This window comes from Aphelocoma coerulescens, chromosome 8 (genome assembly GCF_041296385.1).
Source record: "Aphelocoma coerulescens isolate FSJ_1873_10779 chromosome 8, UR_Acoe_1.0, whole genome shotgun sequence".
Taxonomy (NCBI): Eukaryota; Metazoa; Chordata; class Aves; order Passeriformes; family Corvidae; genus Aphelocoma; species Aphelocoma coerulescens.
Window position 1 is genome coordinate 31169254 of NC_091022.1, and position 22359 is coordinate 31191612.

The 22359-nt window shown below is 43.5% G+C and overlaps 2 protein-coding genes across 3 annotated transcripts in view; one reads left to right on the plus strand and one right to left on the minus strand.

The window, feature by feature from the left end:
• Positions 1-111: 111 nt before the first annotated feature.
• On the minus strand, positions 112-21428 carry ITGB3BP (integrin subunit beta 3 binding protein). 2 transcript variants are annotated; one of them, XM_069023607.1, is made up of 8 exons: positions 21367-21428; positions 17379-17421; positions 14509-14647; positions 11780-11849; positions 10962-11040; positions 10175-10268; positions 9020-9079; positions 112-2846 (listed from the first exon to the last, which is right to left on the minus strand). In XM_069023607.1, the coding sequence occupies exons 1-8, from the start codon at positions 21369-21371 to the stop codon at positions 2734-2736; spliced, it is 603 nt and encodes a 200-aa protein (XP_068879708.1). In that variant the 5' UTR covers positions 21372-21428; the 3' UTR covers positions 112-2733. The 2 variants fall into 2 exon arrangements, with proteins under 2 accessions (XP_068879708.1, XP_068879709.1); XM_069023608.1 differs by lacking the exon at positions 112-2846 and adding an exon at positions 5353-6531.
• Positions 21427-22359, plus strand: part of EFCAB7 (EF-hand calcium binding domain 7) — a 20639-nt gene continuing 19706 nt past the window's right edge. Inside the window, 1 exon segment of the mRNA XM_069023609.1 lies at positions 21427-21632. The gene's annotated coding sequence lies outside the window, so the exon portion shown is untranslated.

The window sequence follows — 22359 nt, forward strand, 5'->3', positions numbered from 1 at the left end:
AGGAAGAAAATAAATCATAAAGCAATTTAGGGTCATATAGTTTAATTAGGAGTCAGTCTATTCTTTTTTTCTGTATCTATATATAAATATAAGAAAGCCCCCCCCCCCTTGTTTAAAGGCTTCCCCTGTCACATTCCAGGCTGTCACTGCCCTCTGCCTCAGTGTGTGAATCAGCTGTTCTGGGAACTTCCAGCTGGGCCACTTCTGAGCCCTGGCAATGGAGTCCCTCAAGCTCAGTGCATTTGTGCAGGTTTTCCAGGCTTATTTGTTGTGGAAAATGTACCCCCAGCCAACACTGCCCCCCTGGCAGCTCAGAGAGAATGGAAAAGGGGCTCTGGAGTAGGAACCAGAAGGATATTGGGGGTGAGCACAGTTCAATTTCCCTGCACTGGAAGTTTGCTATGAAACAACAGGAGTTCCATCTTTTCACAAGTATTTAGGATTTTCTGTGGGTGACTCTTAACTGTGGCATGCAAGAGCTCTGCCCACAGCATGGCCTTTCTGGAAGTGTAGGCTGAGTGGCATGGATGGGTATCAGGACACAAAATAGGAATCTTTGTCTCCAGAGGCTGTGAAATCCCAAAACCACCGTGTTTCCCCCAAGGAACGGCTGCCTGAACCTTGTCAGCCCGAGGAAGGGCTGCATAACAGGAACATGAAGATGATGGAAGCAGAGGGAGTCCAGGCTCTCATTAGCCCAGCCGTGTCCAGCAGAGCCCAGGCCCATCCTTCCCCCGTACCCAAACATTAGTTTTGAGTGTATCCCTTTCCTTTGTCCTTGAGGTGGCCTCGGGGGGTGATAAAGTGAGAGTCACCCGATCCACCTTGTGTGGAACTGGAAATGGTTCTTAACAGCCCCAGCTGCTTCAGAGGCCAAAGCCTGCTACAGCAGGAGGTCAGAGACACAGTGAGTGCTCAATAGCTGGGCTGTGCATGAGGGGCACGAGCAGCAGGAGCTCGGTGTAAACTCCCACTGCCTAAAAATGCCCAGTTTGTAACTGCCCTGGGGTGAGCTCTGCTGTGACTCTGCTGTCCATCACCACCTGTGCTGTTGGTTCCTGTACACGTTTGATGCTGTTCTTCCAGGACTGCCCAGAACAGCTCAATTTACACCAGCATAGTCAGTTCCAGACTCAGATCAGCAATTATTTAATTTCCAGCTCCAGAGGTTACAGCCAGGTTAGAGAAACTCTGCCTGGTTCAGGTACCCTCAGCCTACAAAGCCAGGGCTGGGGCACCTTACACCCACAACAACCCCCAGCTCTGAAAGCCTGGGACACCAGGGGGGAAATGAGAACAACTGACAATTCCCTCAAACAGCTCCTAACCTTCTTCCCAGTCTGACTGCACAGGCAGTGAAGTGCAAACCTGTTTTTATTAATTAAAAACTCCTAAAGCCTGAGTGTGTGCGTGTTCAGCCACACCCTGAACACATTTATCGTGCTGGTGCTCAGAGTTCTAGTTAAAAAAATCAGTTTATTTGAGGATGGGACTTTGCAGTGGTAGAAAGGACATTCAAGTGTTTGTGTTTATGCTGGACTTTGATAAAATACAAATCATTTTACTGCACTTTTTCAGCCTACTTGCAAGGATTTGAGATGCAGGGGATTCACTCAGCTGGAGGGGTGAGTTTGAGGAGAAGGAAAGAGAAAAGCAGCTGGTTTATATAAAACAGCTCTGCTCCTACAGCATTAAATGCCCAAACTAAACTCAAACGTTGACCTAAAAGCCAGTGTTACCAGAGCCCCGTGTGTTACTGCTGGGTTGGAAGCTGAGGCCTTTTGATGCTGGGGCTGGGGTTGACTTTAGAGGAACCCTCATGTGGATGACAAATCCCTCCCCAGCCATGGCAGCACCACCAGGGAAAGTGTTTGCAAACAACTAAAACATATCCAGGGTTGGAATAATTAATTCCTTGCACTGCAGAGTGCAGAGATTAATTCCTTGCACTGCAGAGCTCCCTCCAGCCTTAGTGCCCAGGCAGTGCTGGAGAAGGCCCTCCAGAACCCCCAGTTTATTTCCACACAGCACCAGCCCCACCGACACAGGGCTGCACAGCCACCCAGGGTGGATTATTTACATTGAGATTATCTGGTTGTGCACATTGTTAAGTTGAAATAGATGCCAGAAATGTTATCTGGACGTGCACCTGCCCGGCGCAGCGAGCACTCCCCAGCTGGGATTTGCTGGGGAGATTGGTTTACACTCAGTTCTTCGCTCCTTTTAAGTCCAGTCCAGCAGATGGAGAAGTTTGGGTTGATGTGGAATGCATTTTTCACATAATGCCTGTGGGGAGATGAGGAATGACTAAAATAAATAGCAATTAGACAGCAGGATCATCGTTCATGGGATCTGTTTGGGGTTATGGATCTGATGTCCAGTAAACACACATACAGCCTAAGGCAAGGAGGGCAGCAGCCCCTCTGCCCTGGGCTGCAGGAACATTTTGGGATGTTTTAAGGAACAAGGACAAGTAACCAAAGGAGGAACAAACTGGTGAGGAGAAATGCTGCAACAAGGACAAGTAGCCAAAGCAGCAACAATATGAGGAGAAACACCACAGGATGTTTTAGTGGGGGAGCAGAATTTCTACAGTCACTTTGTCATGGAGCTCAACAAACCAGGAACAAATGCCTCGTGCAGAGAAGTAACTGATTGCCCTTAGGCCCTTGCAGCCTGCAGGACATCCCAGAGCTCTCTGCACATGGTTTACAAGAAGGACCTTGGTCCTAGTCACTCTGGCAGTGCCCTGGTGCTGGTCAAGGCTGGGAGCAGGCCCAGGGGCTCCTTCCTTCTGTCCAGGAGTGAGTTCAGGAATGCAGCACTCCCGGCACTCTGGATGTGCCCTGTGAATGAGGAAACAACACAGAGATAAACAACAGTGGTGTGATGGCAGAATTTGTGCAAATCCTGCCTCAAACACGAGTTAAGTAAGTTGCTGTGGTGGTTAAAGAACCTGGCATCCCTTTTCCTTCAAACACGGTGTCTCAGCAGGGATTTCAGAGCTTGTCCTGGTCAGTGGCTGCACGTGTGTCACATCATCAGCAGGGATGGCAAAGCAGAACAGAATGTGCTCTGAGTATGAGAAGCTGGTGCTGCTTTTTGCTAACAGCAATAAAAAAATAAGTAAGAATCCCCAAGGGCCATGTCAGCAGAACCCAATCAGGGATTGCACCAGAGGAACACCCATCCTGGAGACACCCACACCTGAGCCCCAGCCAGGCAGGGGAGGGCCGGGTGGGGGTGAGCAGGTGGCTGAGACAAGCAAAGGAAAAGTGTGCAAGGGCAGAAAGGAACTCAGGGAATGAGAACATGTGGGAAAGGGTCTGGAAGCAGGTGCATGTGAGTGCCAGTGCTGCCAAATGGTCCCCACAGCAGATGAGCAGCTCTGTCCCAGCACCCCGAGGGCTGGTGGCTCTGGGGTGTTTGGTTCCCCCACCACAGAGGGGTGAAGGGAGAATTCAGAGTTATACTGAATATACAAAGGGGGATTTCCAGCAGCTTGAGCCTCTCAGCTGCAGAGAAACCCAGCTGGGGAGGGCACCAAACCCCACGGCCGTGGGGCTGCTGGGGCAGGGCCTCCTCATTTCTCCTCCCTTGGCACACTGTGATTCCATGGGGATCTCACACGGCCAGGATGTGACTCCACACCAACACCTGGCCCTGGACTGGACAACGTTACCTGCAGCTGACCCAGACCAACCCCAGGTTCTGTCCTAAGCCAGGATTCACAAGGCTACTCCAGAAAAAGGAATCCAATCCAACTTGGCCTCAGGTACCACTCTTTAGCTTTATTCCTAATAAACATCATTAGTTTACACAAATTATCAACAAAAAACCCCCTCAACTGCTCACAACAGGAAACTGTCCGATCTTGTATGGCAAATAACAGAAAAAAGATTTAACTGCAAACTGGTTTACTTGTGCTAAATGCAATTCCTTTATGGTCTGATTTCCCCTTAAGCATGAATTGCAGCATTTGGACTGCAGGGTGAGTAGAGAACCCAAACATGCCAAGACCACTCTGCTGAGCTCTGCCCTGCACTCTGAGCTCTCCTAAAAAACAGAAGCTGCCCAGATTCACAAAAAATATCACAGACTCAGCTTTGTTTTCCAAACAAAGAGTCATGGAATGGTTTGGGTTGGAAGGGACCTTAAAGCCCATCCAGTGCCACCCCTGCCATAGGCAGGGAAACCTCCCACTGTCCCAGGCTGCTCCCAGCCCCAATGTCCAGCCTGGCCTTGGGCACTGCCAGGGATCCAGGGGCAGCCCCAGCTGCTCTGGGCACCCTGTGCCAGCCCTTCCCCACCCTCCCAGGGAACAATTCCTTCCCAATATCCCATCTAACCCTGACTCAGCTCTGAGAGAGCTGTTCTTAAAAGCCCCAAAAAAACAAGACACAAAAGCCCCAACGACTCCTCTCTCTCAGTATTTTTACATGCAGAGCTCCTGAGTAAGTTCAGCTCCATCAAAGCAAAGAGAACATTCAGGGAACTCCTGGATGAGGATGGCTGTGAGCAGAGCAGCTGGAAAAGGGATCAGGGGAGGGGACCAGAAGGTGCCTGGGCTGTTGCAGAAGGGGTGGCTGGTGCAGGCCCAGCCTGCTTCTCTCCTCAGCTCCAATTTTAGGACTCCCAGGGTCAACAGTGCCTGGAGTCCCCCCAAACCTGCTCCAGAGGGTTGGCATAGCCATCCCTGCCCTTGGACACGGCCTCTTCCAGCCCTGGCCCATACAGGCACTAAAAGAGCTGAATGTTCCCAAGTTTCCTTTCCCCTCCAAGTTCCCCCACCATCCTCTCCCAACTTTGACTGCTCTAAAACATTTCCAGATCTAAAAAGCTGAGAGAAAAAAAATGTTCACCTGTCGGGTGATATAAAACCAATCTTCTACTAAATGTGCCAGAATAATTTTTCTCCACCTCAACCACAGTTAAAACCTTCAGTCTATTCATTACTGTCTTTTTATAGTATTTTTATTTAATAAAACCTATTAAGACTACCATACAAATCTCTTTACTTATGCTTTTATCTTTTAACTGATCAATTTTTATATTGCTGACATCCCTTCTTCACCATTTGCTCATTTAAAAATTCATAGTATATGAGCTATGTCTCTGGAGAAAACGTCTATAAAATTTGTTACAGCTGGCAAATGTGTATGAGTCAGTGATAGCACATGACTAAATGCTTCACAGAAAATAAAATTTGTTTCTGTAGTAAGCAGAACTGTTTAAATGTTATTTATTTTTATGTTTCAAAGAAAATATATTGTGAAGTGCTGCATTGATTTAATACGCAGCAATGTCTGTGTACACGCTGTACTGGGGAAATTTATGAAACCTTTGCACAACTCCTTTAATTGAATTTTCCAAATCTCTCACCACACACAAATAATCAATATCTTCTGCAGAGAAAACCAGTCAGAATTATTACAGTCTTTCTTTTCAATTTTGTTGTCATCAGCACATACAGAGCACCTGGATATTTGTAATGTCTGGATAGCAAGTTATTTACACCTCTTAAACATATAATTGCTACTAAGTGAGTCCAAACTAATGTTTCTTTTCTTTTTTATTTAAAATAATTATATTCATGGGAGAAAGCAGTATTTATTCTCATGTAGGAGTTGCTATATGTTGGAAGAACTACAATTCTTTTGAATTTTTCATTAAGCTTAATACTCTAAACTAGATCCACCAGAATTAAAAATTAATAGCTGTTGCATCTCTAAAAAGGTACGTAGGAAAATAGAGTGTAAAAACACGGGTGAAATTGCTGAATAAATGGGGCTGACACCTAAATGTACAATGCAGGTTGACAGTTCTCTGTGTACTCGTCTGGGGCCTCCAGTCATATGTCTCATGTGCATTTCTGTATCTGCCACTGCAGTTAATGGCTTAATATTTCATCAACATAGCCCAGGCTGTTCAATCACTGCGGAGCCTTGGAGCTGCCCCTTTCCTTCCTTCCATCCCCAAAACTCCTCGTGCTGCTGGACCCAGACCCAGACACTCCTCCAGTCTCCAGCTGTTGTAAAACACAGGTGTGGGGACAATCCAACAGCCCCAAATCCTGCAGGGAAGGAGCCGTGGAAAGCTCACCCAGCTCCTGGAGCTGTCAGTGGGCAGGATTCCTCACCTGTGCTGGGAAAAGCAGGCTGGGGGTACTGGGGTGAGTGGGATCTGTTCCCTCTCCTCCACTGGGAGGGACTCCCATGCTCCCAAACTAAAACCAACCCATGTGCACAGAATGAGGAGCCATCAATTCAGGTTCAGCCTGAGCAACAACAGCTTTTCATCCCCAGGACAAAAACGGGGGCAAAGCACCCTCCTCTGGGGCAATCCCCACTCGGTGAGGAACTGAGATCAGCCCTGCCCCAGGTGTGATGGTAGGGAAGGCTCAGGAGCACAAACAGGGATATTCTTCCTCAGGGAAGGGCAGATGAACAAGGCCAGATCCCTCCAGCATTAAAATTTCTGCTCAGCCAGTTCCCAGATTTTTCCCAGCAAAGGGATAATGACATTTCTTCCCTGCAATGAAATACAAAGTTGGGCTGAGGAAAATAAATGTGGTTTTTAGGTTAGGGTTTTACAATTGGAAAAATCCACTGCTGTGCATCCCTTTTTCCTCAGATCTCCAAGCAGAAGGAAGGAAAGGTGGGACAGACACCCAAGTACATCTAAAGGTCAACAAATTTAGTTTACTTTATTTGAGAAAGATGTGAAAATACTCACAGCAATCACCAGGGCCAAGTGATTTAGTCTTAGGACACCCAAATTCCAAATTCAAGCTGACACAAAATGAGATAAATGGTGGTATTCTGTATTTTTACCTTTTTACCTGGTTTGAGGAGGAGCTCTGATTATTAAGGAGGTGTTTATATTTTGCAGTGGCTGTGAAATGGGATTTATGTTCTACCATAAATGCAGCCTTCAAAACTGGACTGGCAGCTGGAAACTCAGGAGTTTTGGTCCCTCATCTCTCCAGCTTTGCTTTCATCAGTGATTTCAAGTGGCACAGAACAAAATCCATCCAGGTAACCCTGACCCAGTCTCTTGGAAAGCCACCACTGCTGTCCCAAGAGCACAAACCTGTCACTTGTATTAACCCCACAGTGGAAGTTGGGAATGTCCAGAACTCAGTGAGGATCAGATTTGTCCATGGGCTTGGCAGGATGAACAGCCCCACAGAAGTGTTTTTTATTTCATCACAGCCTGGAAAGAGTTTTCCTCAACACTGCAAGTATTTGATCTCTGGAACACTCTCACAGCCAGCAGGTAGCCACGACTATGGTTTGTGTCAGGGTTTTGGGGAAGCAAAGCATCCCTGTCCTTTGTAACAATCTGCTGGAGCAGCTTCCCCTTTTAGAACTTTCACTCCTGGAATCTCCAAGCCTACGAAATTTTCCTTTCAAATATGCATCCCCCAACCTACACATCCATTCCCAGCACACAGAAAGCACATTTTGGACTCCCAGACACCGGCTCGATTCATCTCTTGGCAGTTGTTTTACAATTTGCTTACTTTCTATTCAAAAACATTTTGTTTACTGTAAATTCGAGTCATGGCCAAACAATGATGCCCTTTTTTTCCATGCTGATCACCCAAAATGATAAACTGAGCTCTGCACAACGCTGCCCATTGAGCCAGGAATGTTTTGTATGAAGTTGTTTTAAGAGGAGGTTGTTTATGTAAAGTAAATAAATTTCATGCCTCACCATGTGATGACAATGTGACATTCCATCTGCACCAAGCCACAGAACAGTCATAAGTTTGAAGCCCAGCCATAACTAATTAAAAATAATCATGAAAAACCTACATCTGAAACTCAAAGGCAAAGTAAAACATCTCCAGATGCTTCTCTTTGATCACAAACTTCTCTGCCTCTCCTGCTACTGCATTTTCAAGACTGCAAAATTGAATTTATTCTTTGGGAAAGCCAAACTGACATTGGAACTTCATCAAAATCGGTCAGCTGAAACTCAGAATTCTCTTTTCCACCCTACCTTCCCAAAATATTTCTCATCTAAGCAGCCTGGCTGTGTGTTGGGTGTCAGGGGCTGGTTCCTGGAGCAAAGATGGAACTCTAAACGTGTACTGCTGAGCAGCACAGAGCAGAGCACAAAGGAAGCAGTGACTGTTCCAGTCTGTGCCAGCCCAGCATTCCCATCCCTGCCAGGCAGGAGCAGGGATTGCTGCAGCAGGAGGACACAGGGAGCTGTAAATCACAAACTGCACACTGCACAAATCAGCCCAATTCCTTCCAAAGTGCTGTCACTCCTTTTCATTTTCAGCTAATCTGCTGCAGCCCAGCAAATCTAAGCTTGATCAATTTTCTGTCCTTTAAGAGAATTCCCCACAGCAGAGATGCCACCAGTGCTCCTGATTCTGGGTTTACTCTGCTCCAAGACAGAAAGTGTGAAGATAACAGAAATATCAGACTATCCCTGGGGAGGGGTTGTTGATTTTACTGTGTGTGAGGGAATTAAACAATCCTCTGTGTGTCCCCTTCCTTCCTGCCAAGGCACTGAAGCAGCTGTGGATGAAATGCCACCAGCTTCAAATATTTTCACAGCACTGGTTATGAAGAAACCTCAGAGCTGGGATTTCACAGCCCCCTGGAGTGGGTGAAATACCCCACAAAATACACAAAGTGAAAAAGGTTTTGCTGCAAGGTTGTGATACTGAAAACACAGTGGGAGGGAGGAGGATGAGGAAGAACAAGGCTAATTGGGACACATAAAAAGTAGAGAAAGTCTTCTGGACCATGCCACAAGTGCAAGGCCACAAAATGATTCCTTCTCCTTGCACAGTTTCACAGGGAAATACCCAATACAATCAAAATAGCAGCAAATATTCAATTTATATTTGCACAGTATTTCGAAGAAACACATTTGATTATCATCATTTTCATATCCTAAAGGTTACCCAACTTATTTGAAGTGAAAAGAACTAAAAAGAAATGAAGCAAAAGAAATCAAAACATCCGTTACACAGGAGTTATGGAGAGTTTCTTACCTCGGGCAGGGACTTTTCCGTGGTTTGCTTTCAACAGCTGCAGTTTTTCTGCTTGACTCACTAGTGAAGAAATAAATCCAAAATCAACAAATGTTGCCCCAGAGCTTTCAAAGAAAATAATACCTCCGCTGCCTCCTTCACTTTCAAAGTATTTCAAGGAAAAAAATCCTCTTGCCTATGTAACTGTGCTCCTAAAAATTAACAAAAATTTTCAAAATTCAGATAATTCTGACAACTATTGCTTCCAAGCCTCATCCCACATTTTGCTGCCTTTTCGTTTTCCTGTAGTGCTGACATGGTTCCTAATTCAAACGTGGGGGAAAAGATGCTTCTTTCCCAAGGAGCTGAGGGAAAGAGTGGACACAGGAGTGTCAGCAAGAGGTCTGAGCTGTCCTTTGGGCTGTCTGTCCCACCCAGATGGAAACCCAGACTATTCCCAGGTAACCCCATCCTGTCTAAGAAAGGATCTGGCATTACAGTGGGAACAGTGCAGTGCATGCACATGCAAAAGGAAAATGGAATGAGCTTTGGAATACAAGTCAGGGAAGAACTGGTAATTTAAACAACAGCATGTGATGCATGAATTCCACTGTTGGGGAAGAAAAACTCTAGTACTTGGGGCTTTAGTGTCCACCTGTTTCCAACTACAAAAAGCAGCAGTCCAGGCACCTCAGGTTTGCTTTCTGGGATCCTTTGGAAAAGTATTCCAGATGTGCCAGCTGTGAAGTGCCCTTATCCCAACACAGTAAGCATCTGGAATGTCCATCATTTCAAGACACATGAATAGAGATTTTTAAAGCCTGGAAATTTATATTCAGCCTAATCCTACTGATAGGCAAACAAACAAACCAACTTCCTCGGAAGGGGAGAAGAAAGGCCAAGCAATCCAAGTGCAAACGTTTAGCCTAATCCTCACCTAACTACCCACTAAGTATCTAACTATTTACCGACCATTTCCATAAGAAAAGGTGTTGCTTTTCCAGGTTTTCCCTCCCCAGTGTGCCTGGCTTTTAAGTCCCTGGTTGGATGCACAGGGACACCTGAGGTGCATTTTTCCTGAGCCAAACAGGAGTCCTGGGGAATACCAGAGGGAACAGCTGGAGTGATCCTTGGTAAACGTTCTAAAGGGATAAATGGACTGAACCCCCTCCTCACCCAGCGCTTGGGTTTTCTGCAGCTCAGCACTCAGGACACAAGACGAGTGTGAGACTCCGATGATATTTTCCAGCTCTCTACTGCCCTCCAAAGCCTGGAAAATAACAATTAAAATCATTGTTAACTCCCATTCCCGATACCTACTCCATGTTTACAACATACCAAAACCAATTTGGAAATTGTTCATAAGTTCTAAATGCTGCCTTTTTTAAATAAACATTTCAATTAAAACATTTTCAATTAGTATCATCTTTTTTTTTTTTTTTTGTAAATAAAACCGTGTCCACATAAAATAAATCAATGCAGCCCTCTGAGTACACTGAATTATTTCTCAGCTGTTGATGTACAATTTAGTCAGGAAACAAACTGGGAATAAAACAGAGCAGTGATTTGTATTTTAACATGTATTGGACTATTAAATAATGATACATTAGTGGTAAATTAAATGGTACAATCACTTCAACACAAAGGGATCTTTAATCTTCAAAGACAAAAATCTATGCAGCTAATTCATATTTCAAGTTATAAATAATAATGAGAACTACTTCATACAGTTTTATTTGTGTACAAATTAAAAACAGAGGACCTGGAAAAGCAACTCTTCTAGTTTAAAAATGTTTTGAGGTTTTTTTGCATTTTCTGGATTTCCAAGTCAAATTTGCCTGGTTTCAAGTCTTTTATTTGCTTCCCTGCCCCTTAAAACTCAAATGTTGCATATAAAATCTTAATTTTGCTTTCAAACCCTATATTAGAAGTAGTTTAAAAAACAAATCAGTGTAAACCAGACCTTCAGGCTTGTCAGATTTGCTCTTATTTTCAGGACTCTGGGCAAGGAACTTCTCACTTGGGACTGCAGTTCCAGGAACCTGTGTAAAAAAGGAAAACAGTTCCAATTATCCACGTCCCCACTCACTGAAAATCCATGTTTGCAATGTTCCCTAGAGTTTCTTCCCATTGAAATGGGGATGGATCCAGCTCAGCTGGGAGGACTTACATCAGTGTATTGAACAATGTATTTTCCAACTGTAAAATTAAGTGTATGGAAGTGCACATGAATATTAAATGTAGGTGTTGGTTTATACATGTTTTTATTTGAATGTCACTGCTGGTCTCCTGCAAACCTTTTAAAAACATTCTCAATTATTGAATGCAAACATTTCCATGTCAATGAGGCCTCTAATTACTCCAATTGTTCTGTAATTCCGGGTTCCTGTCACTAAGAAATGAGGCTGGATGTGTTGACCAAGGGATTTACTGAGCCACAAAAAACCCCCCAAATTAATCAATTTACAGTTTTACACCGATATAATGTTAATATTTTATTTTTCATTTAATGCTATCCAAACAGTTCTGTCCAGCTCCATCAATTGGAAGACACTGTCCTAGCCTGAAGGAATTTCAGCCTAACAGTGTGGGAAAACATCCATTAGAGGGAAAAACATCTGGAAACAAATTGTGAGTTCAAGTGCAATAATGAAAAGGAAGAGCTACAACTTCAACCATAATATTTAGTTGAATAAATGTCACAATTATTGTCTGGTGGTGAAAAAGGGATGCAACCACAGCCCTGCACCCATAACAAACTTGAGAATTGAATCCACTTACACATCATGCTCTGTTTGAGGCTGCCCTCTCCTGGATAATCTGCTCTTGGAATTGCTCTGCTCGTTCCCATCTTCTCAGAGGGTCACAAGGAAGAAGAGACACAATAAAGATAAAAATAAGATTCGAAGTATTTGAAGCACCCGAAGAAGGTGTTAGTGCTGAATGATCTTTTAGGAAGAGGAAAAACCCCAAAGCTCACTTGGAAAGCAGGACTTGGACTGAACCACACTAAATTATTTATAATTAACACTTCTGGAATTTGACCTCTCCTCAATTCCTGGAAACTCTGGGATTACAGCATTAACAACTGGAAGTTAGAATCATCCTGGCAGATATTTACTGTGCTCTTCTCAGGAGCTTTTTATCCTATTAACTGCCTAAATACAGCAGATTAACATGGAGCATTATCCTAAAAATGCTGGAATGACTGAGCAATGAAACTCCCATTTCCCTTTATAAAACCTGCCTGGCCCCAAGTCCATTTTATAAACAACCCCAAAGATACTGGAAATTGCTTCCAAAGGCTCCAAATGTGCTCTAGTGACAATATAATATTCCAGCTTGGCATATGATGGATGGGGCAGGATAAATGTGACCTCTGACCACAAAAGACTTCCTGAATTTACATGACTTAGACAATTCCCACAGGAATCAGATCAGAACAAAACCAGATTAAAATTTTATCTTGTCTATCAATACTTGTTCCAGCAATAAAAAAGTCACATATGACTATCAGAAATGATTTAATTGTGGCTGAAGTTGAAGACATCACAAAACGTGGAGATTTTGTAAATTCTCCTTTAAGTGAAGGATTTGGAATTTAGCACGGATTTAACAAATGTACAGATCCCAGACAGACCCTGGTGCTTTCCACACTTCAATGTAATAAATCTCCTTCCTGCCATCAGACTAAAAAAGAGAGACCACATTCAGCATTAAACACTTTGATTTCTTCTTGTTAGATCTAAATTATTACATACAAGTCTCAGCACTCAAGGATAAATTAACTTTTAATTTTAATATTTTGTAAAACATTTAGAAACACTTCAGAATGACAAAGTGCTATAAAAGTTTAAGCTTTAATACAGCAGCTAAAAGTTAAGACCCTCAAAGATTTCATTTAAAATCTAAGTAGTCAATAGAACTTGGACTTAAATCAATCATCAATTATCAAACATATATAAATAAATAATACATATAAATATAAAATACTTTTAAACCAGCACTGTGCTTTTAGAAGGAGAACAGAAATTGTGGGTTTACATGGACAACCTGGAACCTGGGGTTGAATAATTACACACCACCATTTTGTAGCTATATGGACACAGGAAATAAAGAGATGGTTAGAGTTATATTAATGAATAATTATCCATCAGCTGTGATGGATAATTCCACCCATCCACAGTGATCATGTGATCAGCCATGGAAATGTGGTCTGGGAATACTCTGAAAATACCTTTATGTCTGTAGAAAAAGAGTAGATAAATTTACAGGCCAAAAACCTAAGTTCCCTAACAGGGTCAGAATGCTGCTCACTGGAAGATTCGTTCCTTTCCACAGCAAGAAGGAAGTTGGAAACCAGTGGGGTTGAATTCCAAGAAGCAAATTGAACTGGCAGAGAGGAACAGCTGCCCTGGGGCGAATTGGAATCAGCAGAGAACTTGGTGGGGAGGTTATGGATGTTCCCAGTGCTCATCAAAACCTGGGATGTGTTAAAGGTGTTTGACAAACAGGGAATGAGGACACAGAGCCAGGTCCAAATGAAGACTGGCAGCAGGATAAAGAATTAGGATAAAATATAAAATCCTGGAGGGAAGCTCCACTTTTGCAGATCCATCAGGAGAAGACTTGGTGCAGTAGCTAAAATCTGCAGACACCCAGATAAATTTCCAACAGTGGTTGTTTCACCTTGCTCAGAGTATTTTTACTCATCATAATTCATTAAGTTGGTGAGGCCTCAATTACTGCACATAAATTCCAAGATCTCTGGGGCACAAAAAGCTCTGTAACCCAAAAAGAACCAGTGGCTGAAAATGAAAACCAGACAAATTCAAAATCAGACAGGGGATTTTTTCTTAATAACTCAAGTAATTGAACAAGGAATTTGCTAGGGAAGTGATGCATTTTTTAAATTACTATTATTTAAATAATTTGTAGTCTTCAAATCAGGACTTAACCACCTTTTTTAGGAGTTGTACTGCAAGGAAATAAAAGTTCTATAGGGGAAGGTGACCAAAGATCCCTTTGTATTCTTCTTCCTAAAATAAAAAAGTTACACCAGGTGACCTGAGGGTTCCTCAACACTTAAAGAGGCCACAACCACAATTTTTTTTAATACAGCCATAAAAGCAGGTCAGTCTACTGAAAATCTGCCTCTTGAGCAATCAGTTTGCATCAAAAATTGTGACTCTGTAACTAAGTGGATGTCTATCTTAAAGTGAACTGGAAATAATATAATTATTATAATCACACAAATGTGCATTTTCTGAGAGCTGATGACATTCAGTGTTATGTTAATTAAAAATTGCCCCACTCAGTTGTTTCATAAACAGCCTCAATATTTACTCTGAAGAAATTCAAGCTTTAAAACCCAACATCAGCTTTTCCAGAAGAGATGAAAATTCTTCGAGAGGAAAAATATATCAAATATAACAGATGAGAGAGAAGTCACTAAACCAGTCAATAAGCAGGAAAATGTTGCAGAAAGAAAGATGGAACGTTTGGCTCACCCTCTGCTGGGGGTTTCCTGGGATTTTGTGCACTGTGGCTCATGGGAGAGGAAAAGGGACTCATCTGGCGCGTGCCTGTGGTCGGGGAGTAGGAGATCATATTGCTCCTTTTGGCCTTCTGAGGGGTTGCATCAGGTGGCTGAAATGGAGCAAAATATAAAAAAATCCAGATGAATATTGACAAAACCTCTCTGGACTTTTACTACCTGGTAAGACTTCCCTAAGTAATTCCTGACCTTATGTGTTCCCATTATGGAAAGCCCACGTTAAATGGGGTGACTTTGTGCTCGTCAAGCTTCTCTATCACTCGTCCTGCTCAATAAGATTAGTTTGACTCTAAAAAATAAAAAATCCCTTCAAACACTTTGTCTCTCAGTTTCCATAAAGAAAAACTATGTGTTTTCCAGGGATTTAGGTATTCTGGCATGATCACCTGGATGGTTGGGGTTTTTTTTAAGGAGTCAAACCCTGGTATTATTTTCCTTCCAGTAATGAGAATTTAAGACACAAATATTTTTATATTTTAATTGTATCAAAAGTTATTTCTAACCATTTTTTAAACAAATGTTAATTCAAAAAATTCAAAGTAAGTCCCTTAAATCCAAATTTTGTCTCTGGTTCAGGTTTCAATATGTCTAATGATACAAGAGGAGTTATTTAATGACGTTAAAGGATTTGTGCAGAGGAGTTTTCAGAAGAACAAGTCTGCAATGCTGGAATACGAACTGGGATTATCTGGGACATGCTCTAGCATGGATACTGAATTGCAAGGATGAGAAACTGGGATTTCACTGCTCTACTCATGTACAGAAATAAAAAAAAACCAGCCCAAAACTTTACTACCCACCAGTGCTAGTGCTGGTCACCAGTAGTGGGACTTCCACCAGATTTTAAAGGATTTCATTTGCTGCCCACTTGCCTCTGCCTGGCTTTAGTCTCAAATATCCTAAATAATTTCACACCACTCATTTATACTCTTGGTGCAGTCTATCAGTATTTCAACTACACCTGATGGAAATCCTCAGTCTGTCTTGCCACATTCAAGCAGATTGAAGAAATGTTTCCAATCATCTTTAAATGAGTATTAATTGAAGTATCAATGCCATGGTAGGGATTTACACGTCATCCAATTTCCTCTTCAACAGGGAGAATCTCCAAACATTTCAGGTTATTTTTCCTGCTTGAACAGCAGTCACCTCACCCATTTCTGGATATGGATAAGGTGATTTTAAACAATTACCTGGAGAAAATTCCTGCAGCACTTACAAGAACAAGATTTATTTGTCAGTTTTTCTCTTCCAGGAAGAAGAGTTTTACTCCAGTTATGCAATTTTTTTTAACAATACCATGCTAACATTCCAAAAATCTAAAAATACTCATTCCTGATCGGGTTAGTTCACGACTATTTTGATCCATGGAATGAGGGACTCTTGATAAACAGGGAAGGAATGATATAAAGAGCAAAGATGAAACAGATACTCCACCCAAACCGTGTGTGTTTACTACTTTCTGTTCCTTCTTACCTTCTATAAAGTTATTTAATTTAAATCTTTGACATGTATCTATTAGAGACATCGTGTGAACTAAAAATCAGTGTAAAGCCACATCACTGAGCCTCCACTAAAAGTTTCTATCATTCAAATGGGCTTTTCACCAGCTTTTTGCTGCACAAGAACCTGACTGCAGGTAAGCATTGAGGAACTCTTTTTATCTCATGGGAAGGAACGGCTTTAGGGCAGGAAAAGCATTCCATGGAATTTCAGCTGGACCACTCATCTACAAAAATGTTACTACAGCCCAAGAAACAGATGCAAAATTATAGTCACAGCTGCATTCTGAGCAGAACAAGTTGGGTAATGGTACACTAAGCTGCTAATTAAACTGCTAATGATTTTTTTTTTAGTGCCACTGCGGTATTTTACCATCTCTGGTTAAATTTCAAAAAAATAAGTATCTAGAAAATTTTGAAATGGCAAATTTCTACCTTGCTTAATACCAGCGAGGCCTCCAAATACACGCTGCATATTAAAAAACCCTCTTCAAAATCACACAGGCATGGAGATTTATTGGGAGCTCGTTTGCTGGCCAGCTCCTGCTCTCTGTACTTTTCCAAAATTTTCCTTCCTTTCCACCCTGCCATCCTCCCCAGCTCCTGTGCACTGCTGGCTGCAGCAACACCCACTGTGGAGAGATAATAAACTGACATATGTCACGACATGCTGGTGGCTGGGAGGATGCTGGAGCTGCATTTACAAAAAATAATAGCAACAGTACAATTTTATTTTTATTGTGATAACTGCGGTGAAATTGATGGCAGTGTTAGTAGTTTATTGATTCATTATGCCAGATTAGCTGAGGGAGGTAATTACAGCCCTGACATGAAAATGCCTTTAATGTTTGCATTTCAATTTTGCAGTTTATAATATGCAGATTACAGCATTATCATAATTCCATATTGTCACATGTACAATTCCATGGCAGAACATTTGCTTCCCAGGATAATGGAGCTAATTTCTAATAAATGATTTCAGCAAGGATCTTAACTCATTCAGCTCTTGGGTAAATAGTGATGGCAATAACAATATGCACATTTTTCAAGTGATTCATGCAGATGTACATTACTTAACGCCAGGCAGCTCTGTGACAAATGAAATACAATAAATTTTATACTAATATTTGCAGCAGTAATTTTGTGCTTTAAGATTTGCCCAGACAACATCCAATCTGTAACAATTTAAAGGCAGCTAAAATGAAATAGATTGTTTATATCCACATTTATTTGTGCACACAGATATAGATACACACACATACATATATATTTATATATATTTATACAGCCCAGATGGCTCCATACACCAAAAAATACTTACGTTATCTTTTTTAACAGGGTCCAAATTTAATGCTCTCTTAACCCTGCAAGAGAAAATATGGACAGGTTTTATGGTCATCTAGGCACAAAGATTTCTGTTAGTAAGGTCTAAAATTGATAATGTTAAAGACAGTTTCCTTTTTTGGTTTCACATTTACACAGGAAAACTGATGGCATCCAAAGCAAATCCATTCCCTATACCATGAATGTTGCTTGTTTAGAAGGATAAAGTGTTTGCCTAAGAAAATCTGATTCTCCATTTTATACCAGAGATAAAATCAAGGCACTGAAGTGAAATCATGCTGAGTATTTATCTTTTTCTTCATAAAACTACAAACAACAAAACCCCCCACAAAAGCATTTTCATTTACATACCTTCTGAGCAAGGCTTGAAATTATTTTGCCTTTAGTAGAAATAATGTTTAAGACATTTAAGACAGGTACAGCCAAGGTGAAAAAAGTAGTTTTGCCCATCATTTTAGCTCTTAACATGATTCAGTGCTACCAGACTATGACTTAACTGGGGAACAGATGCTCTATGTCTTTACAGGTCCCCAAACCATAAGAAACTCTTTGCTTCCCTTCTTCCCTCTCCTGATTCAGGAACATGCCAAGCTCTCTCTGCAAAATCTGCTCCTCTGAACTGGATGCCCAGCTGTTAATGGCAACACTGGAAGAGGAAAGCTGAATATTTATAATACTTTATATGGTACAGCTGTCTTCTAAAGAGCAGTCATCAACATTTTATTGAATGCAGGCTAAATGCTCCAAGGAAAGAAAGGTCAACATAAATTAAGACTATTTTTCCCAGAGACAACTGAAACTTTTAAGCACATTCCTAAATCTTAACAATAGTTTAAAGCATGATATAAAACGATGAGAAAAAAAAAATCTTTGTAAGAACAGTCCCCAAGAAACATATATATTACATTGAATTAAACAAGGTTTGGAATATACATCATATTTCAAGAACTTAGTTCAGTTTTCATCTCAGAGAAAGAATGTTTTGCCTTGTAAGGAATTTAGATGACCTCATTCCAAACATATCCTTTTAAAATTTATGTTGCTATTCCAAAACTGTAAATTAAAGGATTGGGAAAATAGAATGGAAACACATCTTTGATATGTAACTCAGGCAAGGGTCTTACATGAAAACTGTTTTACAGCTATCTCTATTACAAAATAGAGAAAAAAAATATCCTATCTTAAAAAAGCCAAGTAAACAGGTAACATTTAAATTAAAAATGCCTCTGAAATTCTGGCCAAAGGGCAGCCAGAGCTGTAAGAGTTTGATGGAATTTTTTACAATGTATTTCTTTTTTAAAGAGAACCCCATATTGCTCAAGGAATCCTGACTCCATTACACATTCCAGCTCACGGCAGCAGAGAAATATTCCATTTATTAATGCATCCACACTGGAAGGATGCTCTGGGGGCCAATGCATTTGCATGTTACACCAAGGCATGTTCTGATGGAAGTTTTTATGACAGACTTCAAAAGAAGCTGAAAGCCAAAGGAAAGCAGGATCGAGAGTTGGCACAGCTGTAGGATGAAATAAATGAGAAACTACATGAAAATCCCACTAAGTTATAAACACAGAACATTTCTTAGGGGGGAAGTTGTGCACTGATCAAAGCTACGTTCTTCGAAGTCTGTCAAATATTGTGTACAGCAACAGAGCAGCACACTGCCCAAATTTCTCTCTGCAAGCACCCTGAACTATGGGAACAGAGATGGAGCCTCATTCCAAGCACCTCAACGTTGGAAAGCGCTGGAATATTGTATTGGAAGACACAATTTTAGCTTTACTTAGAAGGTCAACCTTGCCTCGTGTCACCCAACAGCCCGGCTTGCTTGGGGGCTTGTTTTTAATGGTTGTCTTTCCAATGCCATGATGTGAGAAGTTAAATCAGAGTTATTTAAAATTTATGCTCTAAGTCTACACACAGACCCTGGCTTGGAGCCGTGAAACCAAATTTATCCTGACACCTCACATGAAAACCCTGTTGGCCAAACTGTTGTCTCTCGGATCTTCCAAAAGAAGAATGTGGCGAAAAAACACGTCCAAAGAAAAGTAATTTAGGAAACAACATGAAGAGCACCATTTTTAGTTTGGTTTTTTTTTTTTTTTATATGGCTCACTTTGACTGTGGTGTAGAACCAAATGCCAGAGTGGAACAAGAAAAGGAGAGAGAAGGACGAGGCATATGTGGTGAGAGTATTTAACCAGAGTTTCCTACCCCTGAATCAGCCTGACAAGGCTTAATTTATTTTCTTACCCATGCAGAGTATGATGGCACATGTTTACAGCCAGATGTACAACCTGCAGTGATTATTTTGTGCCCAATATTTATCGGGTTAAAGAACTTTCTTTATTGATCTCCAGAAGCCCACGATGAGCAGAGATACACAAGAGCAGCACCAGACTTGCATGACTTGATTAATTACTTACTGCCTGACACATTGCAAAATATAGGAGAAAAATGAGCAGGATTTATTCCCATTGGAGACAATATGAAGAGATACAGCCTGATGGAAAATGGGCACTGGGGGTGTCATGCCCTCATCTCCACAGGCCTGTAATTCCTTCCCACATCTGAGTGTGTGTGTGAATCTATAATTTAGTCGCTGTTGTAATTGTAGTAAATCCTGTTGAATCACTTTATAAGTATTAAATCAGGCAGTGATTAAGTGCTGCTAAACTCTTTTGCACTGGATCTTTTGTATCCACGTCATTGTCCCCTTGACCGTTTTGCATCCCTGGTCTCCCTGTAAATCATTCTAAATTGATTCTGATCCCATTTTCCTGTGTATGCTCCATCTGTGTAGTAAGCAATAGAGTGAACCTTGCCATCAAACTCTGTTGAAGTCACTCTTTCCCAAAGTCATATCAAAACCAGCTTTTTTTTGTCAATCCCTTCAGTGGTGGCCAAGGGAGGGGTCAGAGGATGGACCAGGCTCTGCCTGGTGGTGCCCAGCAATGGGACAAGATGCAATAGGCAGAAACTGATGCCCAGGGAGTTCCACCTGGATATGAGGATGAAATTCTCTCCTGAGCAGTGACAGAGCACTGGAACAGATTGTCCAGAGATGGTGCGGAGTCTCCCTCACTGGAGATATTCCAGAACTGCCTGGATGCAATCCTGTGCCATGTGCAGGGGATGACCCTGCTTGAGAATGCTGGACTGGATGACCCACTGTGGTCCCTTCCAAGCTGAACCACCCTGTGATCCTTCTTCTTGCCCCTCTCCACACAGCCCCACAGGTGTTATCCATGGGATGTACAGAGATACAGAATCACAGAATAACTGGGGTTGGAAGGGATGTCCAGAGATCATCCAGTCCAAACCCCCTTGCCAAGGCAGGGTCACCCGGAGCAGGTGACACAGGGTTTGGAATGTCTCCAGAGAGGGAGACTCCACGCCCTCCCTGGGCAGCTGTTCCAGAGCTCTGCCACCCTCAGTGCTCAGAAGTTGTTCTTGATGTCGAAGTGGAACTCGTTGTGTTTTAGTTTACAGCCATTGATCCTTGTCCCGTCACTGGGCACCTCCGAACAGAATCGCCCCCGATCCCTCAGAAATACAGAATACAGAGAGGATCACCCCCAGCAGCACCGCCCACCCAGCCGCGCCCGCAGCGCTGCCCCGGGAACCACCATGGCGAGCATTTCCCGGTCTCTGTTTTCATTTGGAAACAAATCCCGCCCCTCGCTGGCCGCTCCTCCCCTCCCCGGGCCGACTCTGGGCTCGCTTTTCCCCTCACGGAACGCGCTCGGGAGCCGCAGCCCGCCGGGAGAAGCGCTCCCCTCACGGCGTCCCGCCGAGCCCGCGGGAACCGACCGGCTGTCGTGAGGGGAGGGGGGGAGAGGAGAAGAGAAGGAAGAGAAGAGGGGAAGGAAAGAGAACAGAGAGGGGAGAGGGAGAAGAGGAAGGGGAGAGAGAGCGGACGGAGGGGGAGAGCAGCGCTGCGCCGCTGCCCAGACACCTACGACATCCCGGAGCCGTTCCCGCCGCCTCCCCTTCAGAGCTCCCGCCGTGCGCCCGCCAAACGCCGCCGGCTGGAAACGGCGCCGAGGGCGGGCCGGGCCGGGGCGGGGCCGGGGAGGCCGCCGGGGCCGAGAGCGGTGTCGGTGTGCGCTCGTCGGATCCCGCTGTGCGCGGTAGGAGCCAGGCCGGGGCCAGGGAGGCCGCCGGGGCGGCGGGGCCGAGAGCGGTGTCGGTGTCGGTGTGCGCTCGTCGGATCCCGCTGTGCGCGGTAGGAGCCGGGCCGGGGCCGGGGGGGTTTCGGGCGGCGGGTTCGGGGCGGCCAAACGCGCCTCAGGAGTCCCTCAGGGATCACCGAGCAGGGCTGAGGGAGGGCTGATTCCCCTCAGGGCTGGGGGAAGGGGGTTGTAATTTTTTTTTTTTTTTTTTTTTTTTTTTTTTTTTTTTTTTTTACGGTGGGTGGCAAATTTAGCCCTTGAAGCTCCGTGCAGCCAGCGGGGAGGGAGGTGATGAGATCCATGTGGGGACAAGTTTCCTCGTTTGAGGTGAAGGAGGTCGGAGCAGGGCGAAGCTTCCCTGTGCCAGTGTGGGTTGTGTGTGGATGAGGCTCGGACATGACATGAAGGTCAGTGTTGCCACGGAGGGTCTGCCTTTGGGCGTCAGGAGGAGTTTCTTCACAGAAAGGGTGATTAGACATTGGAAGGGGCTGCCCAGGGAGGGCATCCCTGGAAGTGTCCAAGGAAGGACTGGACGTGGCACTGAGTGCTCTGGGCTGAGAGTGCGACACTGGTTTGGTTTGGAAGGGACCTTAAAACTCATCCAGTTCCACGGGCGGGGACACGTTCCACTATCCCAGGCTGCTCCAAGCCCCATCCAGCCTGGCCTTGGGCACTGCCAGGGATCCAGGGGCAGCCCCAGCTGCTCTGGGCACCCTGTGCCAGGGCCTGCCCACCCTCCCAGGGAACAATTCCTTCCCAGTCTCTAATCTAAACCTATTC